Source organism: Gorilla gorilla, chromosome 2, assembly GCF_029281585.2.
Source record: "Gorilla gorilla gorilla isolate KB3781 chromosome 2, NHGRI_mGorGor1-v2.1_pri, whole genome shotgun sequence".
Taxonomy (NCBI): Eukaryota; Metazoa; Chordata; class Mammalia; order Primates; family Hominidae; genus Gorilla; species Gorilla gorilla.
Window position 1 is genome coordinate 153,758,643 of NC_086017.1, and position 16,605 is coordinate 153,775,247.

At 42.0% G+C, this 16,605-nt stretch overlaps 2 protein-coding genes across 7 annotated transcripts in view; one reads left to right on the forward strand and one right to left on the reverse strand.

Annotated features, from left to right (window-relative positions):
• Window positions 1-947, reverse strand: part of ATR (ATR checkpoint kinase) — a 129,386-nt gene extending 128,439 nt beyond the window's left edge. For 2 of the 5 annotated variants that reach the window (XR_010132946.1, XM_063704275.1), the window contains exon 1: window positions 727-916. Coding sequence is in view for 3 of the 5 variants with exons in the window: in XM_019024248.4 (XP_018879793.2) it covers window positions 727-785 (59 nt within the window). In the remaining 2 variants the exon portion in view is untranslated. Of the gene's footprint in view, window positions 1-726 lie in introns of all 5 variants that reach the window. The other 3 variants (XM_055383148.2, XM_063704274.1, XM_019024248.4) reach the window with 2 other exon arrangements.
• A 24-nt stretch (window positions 948-971) lies between these two features.
• The window catches only part of PLS1 (plastin 1), a 134,449-nt gene continuing 118,815 nt past the window's right edge, over window positions 972-16,605 (forward strand). The window contains exon 1 of one of the 2 annotated variants that reach the window (XM_063704279.1): window positions 972-1,329. The gene's annotated coding sequence lies outside the window, so the exon portion shown is untranslated. The remainder of the gene's footprint in view (window positions 1,330-16,605) is intronic. The other variant, XM_063704280.1, reaches the window with a different exon arrangement.

Genomic DNA, 16,605 nt, shown 5'->3' on the forward strand with positions numbered 1-16,605 from the left:
GGTTTTCATGAGGTTTACAGACAACAAGCATTTGCAAATGAAATATTAAATTGTCTCCAAATTTTGGCAACACTCTGTGCAAGCTGAGATTTTGTGGACCCAGGGGTCTATCTCTCCAATTTCTGATTAAAATAACGGATCGGGAGCTGGACGATCAATACGAGGGAGGTCACATTTTCAGTATGTACTATGACTTCACTTCAAAGAAAAAAACTGCCTTTTCCAGCAAGTGATGTCACTTGCAGAAAATGAGAAGCGGTGATTTTCTTTCAAGGGCAGTTTGGGGACAAAATGTAAGGCTAAAAACCAATTCCTCCACGAGTGATCACAAAGAACAGAAACTGATGGGTCAAGTCCCTCGTCTAAGGAAAAAGATTTTCGAGAAGAAAATAAGTGTAGAAAAGTGACCAGAAAGCGATCAGCAGGGACTCTTCCTCCAGCTGCAGGAAGCAAACTCTCGGTCGGGGTGAGTGGTAAACCAGGGCCGGCAGACGCCTCTCTCCCCCACGGACCCGCTTCCCGCAGGTTTATGGCGACTGCCCCATGTCCTATCAACGGGCACTCTGAGGGAGAAGCGCCCAAATCAGCCACGGAGCATCTCCACAAGCGCCACAGCGGGGGCTTAGGGGATCCCAGCCATAGCGCAGCAGGGGAGGGGAGAGCACGTGAAACCCAAGCCGGAATCAGCAGAGGAGGATGCAGGACCCAGGCTGGGCCTAGCCCTACCTGCCCAGCTCCCGCAGGGCGGGGATCATGGAAGCCAGCTCCAGGCCATGTTCCCCCATGCTGAGGCTGCGAGGCACTAGTCAACCACGCCAACGCGGGTTCCCGGCGTCTCCAAAGCTACCGCTGCCGGAAGAGCGCGGCGCCCGACGGAGCCGTGCGGAGGCCAAAACTCCTCCCGGAAGCCGCTACTGGCCCCGCTTGCCAGGCCCAGCGTCTTTTCTGCATAGGACCCGGGGGAAGCCGGGAAGCCGTTAGGGGGCGGGGCAAGCGGGCGGGCGCGCGTCGGTCAAGTTTCCCGGGTCGCGCCAGGCTTCTTTCTCAGCACCGAGCGAGCGACGTTCGTGAAGCTTTCGTTTTGAGAGGCCAGACTCTGCTGTTCTCAAGCCTGGGAGGCACAGCGAAGCAAGACTTCCGCATCGGGGGAGGATAGGGCTTGAGGGCCGCCAGCCCAGACTCGCTTCACAAATGTGAGAACTATGACAGTTCAGCGAGTAAAGGCCAAGAGTAGACTCCAGGTTTCCCCAGAGTAACGCTCTCACATTTTAAAAGTTCCTCACGTTCCCACCGCTCTTGTCCCTCTTGCTGAGAGATACAGGCCAAAAGGTGGGCTCTCCCTGTTTTTTTCCTTTTAAGCATTTTTTTTCAACTTGAAGTCACTCTTAGGTTTCGTTGAGGACCCTACCAACTTTTAATATTTGAAAATGGGGTTGGGTTATATTTGTGTCTCATCAAATCAGCAACAGTACTGTGTGTAGAAATGCCACCATTACGGGCATCCACAACCTGTGATTTAATTTTTAAAGTAAATCAATGGATTTTGGCAATACACATTTTCTAGCTCAACTCAATTTATTGGAAAGATGACCACCATAAGAGATTGTTGACATGTCAAAGTTATGTAGTTAATCACTCAAAGTCATGCAGTATGTTTACATTTGTTCTTTGGTACATGAGGATAGTTAACCGATACAGTATCTTAAAGAAAAAAGTGATGGAATGACAGCCAAATATGCTCTTGCGTCAAGAACTTTGCATTTGCTGTACTCTCTGCCTTGAACACCACTCTGTCATTGCCCTTTTTCCTTCAGGTGTTTGCCAAATTAACACCAAAGAGCCTCATATAGACTAACATATATACACACTCTGTCTCACCCTCTTTTTTTTGTTAGATACATTGTCTTACATTGTTGTTCAGGTTCTAGTGCAATGAATGTTGTAATCACAGCTCACTGCAGCCTCAATCTCCCAGGCTCAAGCGATCCTCTCACCTCAGCCTGGGCTCAATTGATCCTCCTGCCTCAGCCTCCTGAGTAGCTGGGACTACAGACATGCCACCACGCCTGGCTAATTATTTTTTGTAGAGACAAGGTCTTGCTATGTTGCCCAGGCTGGTCTCAAACTCTTGGCCTCACACGCTCCTCCCACCTCAGCCTTCCAAAGTACTAGAATTAGAGGTGAGAGCCACCACACCCGGACATACTATATTATTGTCTCTCTCCAGTTAGAGTGTAAGCTCTTGGAGAGCAAGGTCTTGTCTATTTTGTTCACTCTCGGATACCCAGGACCTAAAACTGTGCCTGGCACATAGGTGGTGTTCAGTAAACATTTGTTGAATGAATCACTGAATGTTTTAGTAGAAAGGACATGGGATTGGGAGTTACAGGCCCTACACAAGTTCTCATTCCATCTGCTAGAAACTATATGACCTCAGTAAAGTTACTTAATCTCTTAATACTTCCATTTTTTCATTTATAAAATGGGATTAATGATGTCTACCTCACAAGATTACAGCAAAGATTAAATAAGAGGTGGTAAAGTCATAAAGTGGAATATAATTTCTTAGTTAAAATGAATGAATTATACTACCTATACCAACGATGAATCCTGAAAACTACGTTGATTGAAAAAGCAAATTCAAAGGTATACATAATATTGTCATATCATTTATATACAATCTTAAAACCACAAAACAATGCGTTGTGTGAGTTATGTATATAAACATGTTTGATAAAAGTATGAAAACATGTTTGGCAAAGACAGATATCAACTCCAGGATAGTTGCACCTGTGGAAGGGAGAGAAGGGAATGAAATGATGAAGCTTCAACGTATCCCTAAGGGTTTTCTTTTAGTAGGATTTGAATTAATTATTATTTAATCAAAATTTAATGTTATATGTGGGTGGATGTTATATTACTATTTGTATCTGCGTAGCCAGGATATTCCAACATGTATTAAAAAAAATAGCTCCTTCCCGTCTTGCAAGATGGTGGGGGAAAAAGTTGAGAAGCCAGACACCAAGGAGAAGAAACGTGAAGCCAAGAAGGCTGATGCTAGTGGCAAGGTTAAAACATAACTTCGGTTGGGCACGGTGGCTCACGCCTGTAATCCCAGCACTTTGGGAGGCTGAGGCAGGCGGATCACCTGAGGTCAGGAATTCGAGACCAGCCTGGCTAACATGGTGAAACTCCATTTCTACTAAAAATACAAAAAATTAGCTGGGTGTGGTGGTGGGCTCCCTTAATCTCAGCTATTCGGAAGGCTGAGGCAGGAGAATCGCTTGACCCGGAGAGGCGGAGGTTGCAGTGAGCCGAGATCGCATCATTGCACTCCAGCTTGGGCAACAAGAGCGAAACTCCGTCAAAAAACAAAAACAAAAACACCTCAAGGCTAAAAAGCCAAAGAAAGGGAAGCCCCCCTGCAGCGGAAATCCTGTCCTTATCAGAGGAATTGGCAGATATTTTCACTCTGCTATGTCAAAAAGGCCAGGTACAAGAGGAAGTACTCGGCTACTAAATCCAGAATTAAAAAGAAGAAAGTCCAGACTTGAAAAAGGAAAAGGTTCTTGCCATTACTACAAAACCAGTTGGTGGCAACAAGAATGGTGATACTTTTTGCAAAGTGAACCATACAAAATGCCTAGATCCTTCCAAAGATGTGCCTCGAAAGCTGCTGTTGAGCCACAGAAAAAACAAACAGAAACACCTCAGTCAGCACAGAGAAAACTGCAAACTAGCTTCTCTCCTGGGATCATTCTGCTTATCCTCACTGGGCACCACAAAGGCAAGAGGGTGGTTTTACTGGAGCAGCTGAGGAGTGGCTTGTTAATTGTGACTGGACCTCTGGTCCTCATTCAAATTCTGTGGGAAACACACCAGAGGTCATCACAAAATTGAAATCAGCAATGTGAAAATTCCAAAACATCTTACCAATGCTTGCTTAAGAAGATGATGCTACGGAAGCCCAAATACTGGGAAAGTGACATCGTCAACACAGAAAGAGAGTAATAGAAGATTATGGAGCAATGCAAGGTTGATCAGAAAGCTGTGGACTCGTGGCCAGGCACGCTAGCTCACACCTGTTACCCCAGCACTTTGGGAGCCTGAGGCGGGTGGATCACTTGAGGTCAGGAGTTCGACACCAGCCTGCCAACATGGTGAAACCCCATCTCTACTAAAAATACAAAAATTAGCCTGGCGTGGTGGCGGGCATCTGTAATCCCAGCTGCTGGGGAGGCTGAGGCAGGAGAACCACTTGATCCCGGGAAGCAGAGTTTGCAGTGAGCGGAGATTGCACCACTGCACTCCAGCCTGGGTGACAGAGCAAGACTCCATCTCAAAAAAAAAAAAATTAGAAAGTTGTGGACTCGTAAATGTTACCAAAAGTCAAAGCTATTCCTTAGCTCCAGGGCTACCTGTAATCTGTGTTTGCTCTGATGAATGGAGTTTATCCTAGCAAATAGGTGTTCTAAATGTCTTACCAAGAACCTAATTAAATAACTGATGCATTTAAAAACTAAAATAAGTATACTTTTAAGCTTAAATAACACATCTGAAAAATAGTTTAAAAATACCAAATTTTAGCTATTTTTAGAACATATGAAGAAAGATTATAAAAATTAGAATGCTATCTGGAAGGCAATAGCTAAATAGCATGGTAATTCTAAAAAGCAGTATAAACTTGCAAGCCTTATAAATAATAGAGCCTCGGAAATCCCATTTAATTCAAAAAGTCATTTTGGGCAAGATATTGGGTTAGGTACTTCTGTGACAGACACAAAAATGAGGAAGATGAAGTTAGTTTCAGCGGGGCATAGTGGCTAATACCTGTAGTCCCAGCTACTTGAGAGGCTGAGGTAGGAGGATGGCTTGAGCCAAGGAAGCCAGGGTTACAGTAAGCCACAATCTCACCACTACATTCCAGCCTGAGCTACAGAGCCAAATCCTGTCTCAGAGGAAAAAAAAAAAAAGTTAATTTCAGGCAATGTACAATTTGTGGATACAGAAAGGATATAATGAGAACATAGACAATTAAGAGCAAAGTGAAATCCAGTGAATGCCAGGACAGGGATATAAACAGCATGTATTGGAAAAATAGAGGACACAATCTACTCCAGTGGAAAGAAGAGGTGTATCAGGAAGGAGCTCAAGGAGAAGGTGTCACCATATCTGAGATTGGACTTGAAGGATGAGGAGGACTTCAAGAGACAGAAATTGGGGAAAAGGAATATATTCTAACTAGAGGCAGCAGTATGAACAAAAAGCATGCTGAGGGAGGGACACGGTCCCCTTTGGCTGGTACGAGGGAACATTTAGAGTAGTCTGAGACATTTGTACAGACTTCAGTAAGTATTGGAGAGGCTCTGGGAGATTTTATATAAGAGTGATGGTCAAAGCTACACTTGAATCTGGCAGGAGAGTGTAGAACAGAATAAAAGGAGAGTAGCAGGTCATTTAGAGAAATCAAACATCTATAGCAGTATTTTAACAAATGAGTTGATTCAAGAAGTCAGCATTCCAAGTAGACATCCTCCCTCTAGTAACTCATGTATTATCCAGGCTGGTTCCATTTCTACACCTTCTACTCAGCCCTAAACCTATGTATACTATACTCTCTGTCCTGTTTGCCCTCCCACCCCTTAAGTGCTTCTCACCAGAGTTACCAATGACTTTCATATGGCTGTTGACCAGTTCTTTCCTTTGACCTTTTAGCAGCATTTGACAATAGAGACCAGCTGTCCTCAACCTTTTTGGCACCAAGGACCAGTTTTGTGGAAGACAGTTTTTCCATGGACAGGGAGGTGGAGGGATGTTTTCGGGATGATTCAAGCACATTACATTTATTTTGCACTATTATTACATTGTAATATATAATAAGTCATTATACAACTCACCACAATGTAGAATCAGTGGGAGCCCTGAGTTTGTTTTTCTGCAACTAGACGGTCCCATCTGGGGTGATGGGAGACAATGAGAGATCATCAGGCATTAGATTCTCATAAAGAGCATGCAACCTACATCTGTCACATGTGCAGTTCACAACAGGGTTTGCACTCCTATGAGAATTTAATGCCCTGCTGATCTGACAGGAGGCGGAGCTCAGGCGGTAATGCCAGTGATGGGAAGCTGCTGTGAAAAGAGATGAAGCTTCACTTGCTTGCCCTCCACTCACCTCCTGCTGTGTGGCCCGGTTCCTAACAGGCCACTGGCCAGTACTGTGGCCCAGGGGTTGGAGACCCCTAATGTAGACCACTGCTGCTTTCTTGGAAAGCTTTCTTTGGACTCCATGACTCTTTCTTGTTAACAACACTTCTTTGCCATTCCTGTTACTGTTGATATTCCTCAGGATTCTAACTTAGTTTCTTTTCTCTTTTTTATTATTTCATTCACACTCAAGGCTTCAATTAACTTTCCATCTGCTGTTCACTCCAAAATTCATTGCTCTTCCCTTATGTCTCTCCAAGATTTATATTTCCTATGTCTATCTCCCTACTGAATATTTTCCCTTCAGCATTTCCCAGGCACTTTATTTTGTTTAACTTTTTGTTATGGGGACTTTCAAATATATATAAAAGTAGACACAATAAGGAACTCCTTTATGTCCATCACCCAATCAATGATTATCAGCATATGGTTAGTCTTTATTTCATTTATAACCACCTTTCTCATTTTCTCTCTCCTCAGTTGGATTAAAGTCTAGACCTCATATCAATTTATCTGCAGATACTTCAGTTTATATCTTTAAAACATAAGGACTAGATTCTATCTCCTAAATATCAAACCTATCCACTTTCCCCCAAATTCCCTTACCACCATTCTAGTTTTAGACCATCATCACCTCTTGCCTAAATTACTTCAACAGGCTTCTAGCTTGCCTATCTGCCTTTAGGCTTGTTTTTCTCTAACCCATTCTCCATACTTGAGGGGGAGAGAGTCTCCCAGACCTTTTATTTTTCCTGAAACGAGTCTCACTCTGTCGCCCAGGCTGGATTGCAATCATGTGATCTCGGCTCAGCTGCAACCTCTGCCTCCAGGATTCAAGCCATCCTCCCACCTCAGCTTCTCAAGTAGCTGGGATGACAGGTGCGTGCCACTATGCCCAGCTGATTTTTGTATTTTTAGGAGAGATGGGGTTTTACCATATTGGCCAGGCTGGTCTTGAACGCCTGACCTCAAGTGACCTGCCCACCTTGGCCTCCCAAAGTGCTGGGATGCTGAGATTTAATAGGAGTGAGCCACTGCGCGTGGCCATCTCCTAGCTTTTTTTTTTTTTTTTTTTTTTGAGATGGAGTCTCACTCGCTGGAGTGCCGTGGCACGATCTCGGCTCACTGCAACCTCCGTCTCCAGGATTCAAGCCATTCTCTTGCCTCAGCCTCCTGAGTAGCTGGGATTACAGCTACTGTAATCCCAGTGCGTGCCACCACGCCTGGTGAATTTTTGTATTTTTAGTAGAGATGGGCTTCGCCATGTTGGCCAAGCTGGTCTGGAGCTCCTGGCCTCAGGTGATCTGCTGCCTTGGCCTCCCAAAGTGCTGGGATTATAGGCAGGAGCCACCATATCTGGCCAATTTTTAATTTTTGTGGGTATATAGTAGGTGTATATACTTTATGGGGTACATAAGCTATTTTGATACAGGCACACAATGTGTAATAATCACATCAGGGTAAATGGGGTATCCATCACCTCAAGCATTTATCTTTTGTGTTACAAACAATCCAATTATATTCATTTAAAAATGTACAATAAATGTTCGACTGTAGTCACCCTGTTCTGCAATCAAATGCTAGATCATTTTTCTTTTTTGAGACAAGGTCTCATCTGTTGTCCAGGCTGGACTACAGTGGCCTGATCTTGGTGTACTGCAGCCTTGGGCTTCCAGGCTGAAGTGATTTTCCCACCTCAGCCTCCTGAGTAGCTGAGACTACAAGTGCACACCACCACAGCTGGCTAATTTTGGTGTTTTTTGTAGAGACGGGGGTCTCGCCATGTTGCCTAGGCTGGTCTTGAACTCCTGGGCTCAAGTGATCGGCCTGCTTCAGCCTCCTGAAGTGCTAGGATTACAGGCTCAAATACTTATTCTATCTAACTATATTTTGTACCCATTAACCATCCCTACCGCACACCCGTCACCCCCCACTACCCTTCCCAGCCTCTGGTAACCATCATTTTACTCTGTATCTCCATGAGTTCAATTGTTTTTATTTTTAGCTCCCACAAATACGTGAGAACATGTGAAGTTTGTCTTTCTGTGCCTGGCTTAATTCACTTAACATAATGACCTCCAGTTTCATCCATGTGGTTGCAAATAACAGGATCTCATTCTTTTTTATGGCTGAATACTACTCCGTTGTGTACATGTACCACATTTTCTTTATCCATTCATCTGTTGATGAACACTTAGGTTGCTTCTAAATCTTGGTTATTGTGAATAGTGCTGCAATAAACATGGGAGTGCAGTTATCTCTTTGATAAACCAATTTCCTTTCTTTTGGGTATATACTTAGCAGTGGGATTGCTGGATCATATGGTAGTTCTAGTTTTAGTTTTTTGAGGCACCTCCACGCTGTTCTCCATAGTGGTTGTACTAATTGACATTCTCACCAACAGTGTACAAGGGTTCCCTTTTCTCCACATCCTTGCCAGCATTTGTTATCCAACTTTTTAAAAATTATTATTCAGTAATACTGTTGAAATTTTAAAAATTTGTATCCTAATATGTGCGCATGTTTATTAACCATATATAGTTCTACATCCTAATGTACATGAATTTCATGATAATGTAAATTTGAACATAATACAACTGTTAATTGATTCCTGCATTCCTGTCAGCCCTCTTTTTATCATTTGGGGAGTGGGAGTTTGGAGGAGAGGGTGAGGCAGGAAGCAGAGTGGTTGGTGTGGATAGGTCCCAGTGTCCCTGGTATTTCCTAAGCCCAGTGTCACAGATCAAGTTGACAAAGGGGCATCAGTCAGTGTTCTGGAATTCCAGTCAGCCATGTGTATAGAATTGTCCCCATTCATGATTAAACTAGAGTGGAAAATGACCAGCAGGTGGTACTACAACCCAGTTGGGACTAAGATAGACTTGGTTCTCAGCCAGATGCCCAAACTCCTGGTTGGTTAGCTATGCAAGTTCCAACATAATGCAACAGTTTTACAAGTTCCTTTCTACATCCGAATGAACTTCAGTGGACACCTCTTGGTACACACACATTCAATAATATGCATTTTTAACAAGCTTCTAGATGATGCTGATGTTGTTTGGAGTTGTTCTACACAGCAGTCAGAGCAACCTTCTTAAAACCCAAAGACCATGCCATTTCTCTTCTTTAATAGCTAGGCTATGTATGGAATATTGTCAGACATAGATTAAGGGTAAAAGGGGGCACATGTCTGTTAGTTTTCTTTGGGTAAATCCTCAAATAATAGACAACATAACCACAAGCCAATATTCTGAAATTTAATAGTGCAGAATAAATGATCCAGTACAGCCAAACTGCACCAATACACTTGTCCCATTTAGTGGAAACACTGCAAAAACCCATTACAAAAAAAAAGCCATCATAAAGTAACAAAATATTTAAGAAACTTAAAAGTAAGCCATTTGGCTTCCTATCCCTGTGGCAGTTTCACATCAACTAAGACTGTATTATAGAACTAACTAACACTCCACTGTATTTGGAGACAATTCAGAAATAAGGACATGGACTACTTCTTTATGTCTCCAAGAGATTTCTATTTCAGTAATGAATTATTGTCATTTTCATTGCTAGGTCCTGAGTATGACCCTAAGATTATGTAAAATATATTGGAATAGTATGATTATTTGTATTTGCGATTACTATTTTTACTTTTCTGAAAATACTTTCACCTGCTATTATCCTCCAAGTAGCTCTGTAAATAAAATGCAGAGAGGTTTCAGAGTTCTCAAAATTGAGCATGCATCAGAATCACCTGGAGAAATTCTGATTCACTCGGTCTGAAAGGAAACTCAGTAATTCGCATTTTTAACAAGCTGCTAGATGCTGCTGCTGCTGGTCCACTGCCCACACTTTGAGTTAGCACTGTTTTAGGGTAGTGGTTCTTAACTTTGGCTACACATTGAATTTATGTGGATGGGAAGATTTTTAAAAAGTATCTGGGGACTCCCAGAGATTCTGATTTGATTAGGTTACGGCACTTACATGTATGTATATGCATTTCTCTACTTACCAGCAAGTTCAAGCATCTACTCATGTCTATTAATCATTTGGATTACCTTTTTTTAGTAAATTACCTGTTTAGAATTTTATCAGTTTTAATTTGGTTGTGTCTTTTTTAATGATTTATACAAACATTTTAACATATTATGAATTAAACCTTTTCTGATTTATATCTGAGAATATTATATCTTAGTCTGTCACTTGGCTCTTATGTAGGAATTTTAATTTTTATTATATCAAATCTACCCATCATTTCCTTTGTGTCTTCTGGATTTTAGTCTTGCTTAGAAAGGCTAACCACAAGATTTAAAATGTTCTTTTATACTTTTCCCTAACATTTTTGTACTTCAGTTTGCTAGTATTCGTTTTCCCATTTATCTACAGATCATTTTTGAAACAAGATCAGACAACTCATTTCCCAGACAGATAGTTCATATGTTGGTATTGAAGTCCCTTCTGCCACTTTCAGAATAAAGGGTTTAAGGGATCTAGATGATATACAAAATCTTTGAGAGAAACAGGCTTCATCATGAGTCTTCAAGAACTCCCCAAATTACCTGTCAAGGCAGCTGGTAACTCTGAAAGGATCAGGACGCTGCAGAATTAGGAATCTGCCCAAAGGGGTTCATGCCTTTCCTCTCTCTTCATGTAATACAAATTTGAATCAGTCTAACTTGGCTTGGTAAAACCTAAATCATTTTTGGAATCCTAGCTACAAGTGAATGTGGGAAATATTGGTTTTGGCTTTCCAGGAAGGCATCCAAGAAGAGAGTTGGTCAATCCATGCATGGTATCTGTTACTATGTCACTGACTAGTCCATCATTCTCCTGTATTTTGAAATGCCGTTATTTTCATAAATACATCATAGATATATTTAATGAAAAGATATTTGGGGACAATCAGCAGCCTTTGCCACACCCCATAGCTCTTTCATAATTTGCCATCTGTTTCAGTTAATGTGGTATATGATCTTTTTTTTTTCCAAATAAGTAAGGGCAAGGTATGGGGGGAGGGTGGAGAATGTAGAAAATTGCCTCAGGGCACCCTTATAGGCCCTAAAGCCATTTTTTTCTGCCACTGCTAATTGGGGTGACATCATTCTGGGATAATAGGCCAGCTTGATTTTCCATTTACTAATCTATGTCTATTCTGAAACCCAGACCATTCATTTCATTTTTTAATTTCAGCTATCATATCATATATATAACATATATCATATATATCTCATATATATATATATATTTTTTTTTTCTAACAGGGTCTCTGTCACGCAGGCTGGAGTGCAGTGGTGCAATTATGGCTCACTGTAGCCTCAACCTCCTGGGCTCAAGTGATCGTCCCACCTCAGCTTCCCAAGTAGCTGGCTGGGACTACAGATGTGTGTCACCATGCCTAGGTAATTTTTTTCTTTTTGAGATTGAGTCTCGCTCTGTTGCCCAAGCTGGATGGAGTGCAATGGCGTGATCTTGGCTCACTGCAATCTCCACCTCCCGGTTCAAGTGATTCTTCTGCCTCAGCCTCTTGAGTAGCTGGGATCACAGGCACTCACCACCATGACTGGCTAATTTTTGTATTTTTAGTAGAGACAGGTTTCACCATGTTGGCCAGGCTGGTCTCAAACGCCTGACTCAAGCAATCCAGCTGCCTCAGCCTCCCAAAGTGCTGGGATTATAGGCATTAGCCACTGTGCCTGGTTTCCTAGCTAATTTTTGTATTTTTGTGGTGATGAGGGTTTAGCCATGTTGCCCAGGCTGGTCTCAAGCTCCTAAACTCAAGCGATCTGCCTGCCTCGGCCTCCCAAAGTGCTGGATTTACAGGAGTGAGCCACCACACCCAGCCTCAGTTATCAAAATTTTAAATTTCCAAATATATAGTCAAAGTTTTTGTACATATGACATCTTCTCATGTTTCTCTGAAGATATTATACATTTCAAATATCTTCTTCTGATTGTTCTGTAGCTTTGTTTTCTCTAATAATAATTGTAAAAATGGTGCCTCTTTCATGGTGACTTTTTTCAAATGTATGAAAATGTGTTAGCTATCTGTTCAATTTTGTATTTTAGAATCTCTCTTCCTTTTGCCTATTTATTTATGGTAGCTGTTCTCTGCCAATTTTGTATAGGGAACAGCACTTATAAGACAAGGGTGTGTGGTTGCTCATCTTTAAAGTGTGGAAGACTGGTGTTCTTCCTGGTGGTCTATTGCTTTCTGGGCCACAATTTAGAACCAGTTGGAGAGAAGAAAGTGGTTGACCAGCCTAGCTACTCTAAATCTCTTATTCTAATTACTCCCCCGACCAATGTCTCAGTACCCTCCTCCCTACTTCTTGATCTGTTAACTGTAAGTTTGTACACCCTCTCCCCAACTACTACTACTTTTGCCTTTAGCAGATTCCTCCATATGATTTGAGCTGAATTTTCCTTCCATTTGGTTTTTCTGAGATTTAAGCTATCTGCATTCTGTCTTTTCTCAACATTTCTGGTTTGTCGATGGCAATTTTTTTTGTTTCTAGGATTTCACCATGTTGACCAGGCTGCTCTTGAACTCCTGAGCTTAGGTTGATCCACCCGCCTTGGCCTCCCAAAGTGCTGGGATTACAGGCATGAACCACCACACCCAGCCTTCTTTTACTTTTTTTTTTTTTTTTTTTGGAGACGGAGTTTTGCTCTTGTTGCCCAGGCTGGAGTGCAATGGCACGATCTTGGCTCAATGCAACCTCCACCTCCTGGGTTCAAGCAATTGTCCTGCCTCAGCCTCCTGAGTAGCTGGGATTACAGGCATGTGCCACCACGCCAGGCTAATTTTGTATTTTTAGTAGAGATGGGGTTTCTCCATTTTGGTCAGGTTGGCCTTGAACTCCCAACCTCAGGTGATCTGCCTGCCTCGGTCTCCCAAAGCGCTGGGATTATAGGTGTGAGCCACTGCACCCGGCCTTTACTTTTTGAAAGTATTTCCTGGCTGGGCCCTGTGGCTCATGCCTGTAATCCCAGCAATTTGGGAGGCCGAGGCAGGCAGATCGCTGGAGCTCAGGAGTTCCAGACCAGACAGGGCAACACGGTGAAACCCTGTCTGTACAAAAAAATACAAAAATTAGCTGAGTGTGGTGGTGCATGCCTGTAGTTTCAGCTACTCAGGAGGCTGAGGCAGGAAGATCAATTGAGCCCCAGAGGTCGAGGCAGTGAACCATGTTTCTGCTACTGCACTCCAGCCTGGGTGACAAAGTGAGACCCTGTGTCTCAAAAATAAATAATGATTAAAATAAACAAATAAAATTATCCCCTTTATCATTTCATGAGATTTTAGGTGGTAGGTGGGTTTAGGTGTGTGTGCTTTGTTGGCTATTTTGATCTTATCTGTGTTAGATCAAAATGGTGTGTGTGTTAAATTTTGTGTGTGTGTGTGTGTGTGTGTATGCATGAGAGAGAGAGAAGTTTTGCCCTGTTTTTTTGGACTTATTTCTCATATTATTGTTTTCTCTTCTAAATGATTTATCATAAATTCAGAGTTGAAATGAATACTGAATCTCCCATCCAAGTACTAACCAGGTCTGACCCTGCTTGGCTTCCGAGATCACACGAGATCGAGAGTGTTCGGGGTGGTATGGCCACAGACTGAATATTGAATCTTAGTCTTTCTCACACATGTTTTTTTCTCTACTCTCTTTGTTCTGGAAAAAAAAAAAACAGCCAAATGAAATAAATATGGTCACATCACACTTGCTGGTATCATTCAGAATGCACCTACTTTTCTAAAATTGATTGTAAAATTGGTGCCTATATAGTAGCTGATTTCGGGATGCTGATCAGGGCTGGGTTGCAGTGGGGTGTTGTGGTTATAAGCATGTTAGAAACCATCAGGCTCTGGGGAATGAACTAACATTAGCCACATTCACAGAGACTCGGTTATAATCCAGAATGCCAATATTTTTCCCTTAGAATACAGGATATATTATAACTTTGCAGGGACCAGTATTGTAAATAGTAGAAAACTGGAGTTGAATCCTGGTTCTTCCATTAGCTTTTTTTTTTTTTTTTTTGAGTCAAGATCTCACTCTGTCACCCAGGCTGAAGTGCAGTGATGTGATCTCAGCTCACTGCAACCTCTGCCTCCCTGCTTCAAGCGATTCTCCTGCCTCAATCTCTCAAGTAGCTGGGACTACAGGCACATGCCACCACACCCAGCTAATTTTTGTATTTTTTGGTAGAGATGAGGTTTCACCATGTTGGTCAGGCTGTTCTTGAACTCCTGACCTCAAGTGATCCACCTGTCTCAGCCTCCCAAAGTGCTGGGATAAGCCACCGCGCCCGGCCCGCCATTCACTCTTGAGTTGAAATCCTGGTTCCGCCATTCGCTGTCTTTGTTACCTATTATTATTCAATCTGCACTTTTGTCTTCATGAATATTAAATGAAATAAACAATGTGAACTTCTTGGCACAGTAACTAGTACATAGAAGACATGGAATAAATATTAGCAATGATAATGAAGATGATGATGGCAGTAATCACTAGAGCTCTGCTTTTATGGTAGCCCTCTTAGTATCAATGAGCCTGGAAAAATAAATTAATAATTCAGATGGATCCTTGGAAACTGTGAAATTAGCAAAGATTGTCTTTATATAAAATATATTTTAAAAATGTAGTTGTAATTAGTTATTTAGTCTTTAGTTGTGTTATCATGGGAAAAATAACATTTTGTACTTCAGTTTTCTCACCTGTAAATTGAGGATAATTTCATAGGGTTGGCATGGATATTCAATGAGTAAATACGGTGAAGTGTTTAAAATGGTGACTACCCAGTAGCAGCTCAATTTTTTTTTTTTGGATAGGGTCTTGCTCTGTTGCCCAGGCTGGAATCCAGTGTAGTGAACATGGCTCACTGTAGCCTCAGACTCCTGGACTCAAGAGATCCTCCCATCTCAAACTCCAGAGAAGCTGGAACCACAGGCACATGCCACCACATCTGGCTAATTTTAGTTTTGTTTTTTTTTTAGAGATGGGTTTTTTCCATGTTGTCTAGGCTGGTCTTGAACTCCTGAGCTCTAGTGCCCTTTCCACCTTGGCCTCCCAAAATGCTGGCATTACATGTGTGTGCCACCATGCCCTGTTTTATCCTCGTTTTATTTTTAGTTCGTGATTTTTTATATTATTTTGAAAAACAACCCCCAGCTTAAAAGATGTTATTTTTTTCAACCAACAGTTGGAATACATGATTAGATATAATTTATGTGATAAACAAATATTTAAATTGACTATTCTAGAAAAATTGAAACATATGGTTACTATAACTACAGTGTACATTTTTAACTAGTTTAAAAATCTTTGTATATATTTTTTCTCATTGCTCTGCAAGCCAAAGAACAGTGTACACTTTTGATTACCGGAATACTTAGGTCCACCAAGTATACCATCTCTTTGTGAATTCTTACGACCTGATACTATTACTTCAATTGTTTTCAAACGATTGCTCTTTTAATTATCAATGATGGCTGGGTGCGGTGGCTCACACCTATAATCTCAGCACTGTGAGAGGCCGAGGAGGGTGGATCACCTGAGGTCTGCAGTTTGAGACCAGACTGGCCAACATGGAGAAACTCTGTCTCTACTAAAATTAAAAAAATTAACTAGGTGTGGTGGTGTGCACCTGTAATCCCAGCTACTCAGGAGGCTGAGGTAGGAGCATCTCTTGAACCTGGGAGGTGGAGGTTGCAGTGAGCTGAGGTCGTGCCACTGAACTCCAGCCGGGGCAACAGAGCGAGACTCAGTCTCAAAAAAAAAATTATCAGTGAAACCCTTTTATCAAATAAGATTTCACAAGATACTACAATATGTAAGCAGTCTGGGTTAGGGTCCTTGATCCAGAGCCCTGTGTATTTTTCTCTCCATGAAACCCAGGGCTCCTGGAAACACAGTTTGAATACCTTATTTCTCATTGCTAGTGATACAATCAGTTAAGCAGGTAACAATTTTCTTTATATAATTATTACACGCTGGTTGTGCATTTCTTTTTTTTTTTTTTTCTGACACAGAGTCTCGCTCTGTCGCCCAGGTTAGAGTGCAGTGGCTTGATCTTGGCTCACTGCAACCTCTGCCTCCTGGGTTCAAGAGATTCTCCTGCCTCAACCACCTGAGTAGCTGGGATTACAGGCGCTTGCCACCACGCCCGGCTAATTTTTGTATTTTTAGAAGAGACAGGGTTTCATCATGTTGCTCAGGCTGGTCTTGAACTCCTAACCTTAGGTGATCTGCCCACTTTGGCCTCCCAACGTGCTGGGATTACAGGCGTGAGCTACTGCGCTGGGCCCTGGTTGTGCATTTCTAATGATATACTCTAGTTATTATTTTACACTTGGAAACAATTTTGGGAAACAGTTTTATCAATGGTATATTTACAAATCAT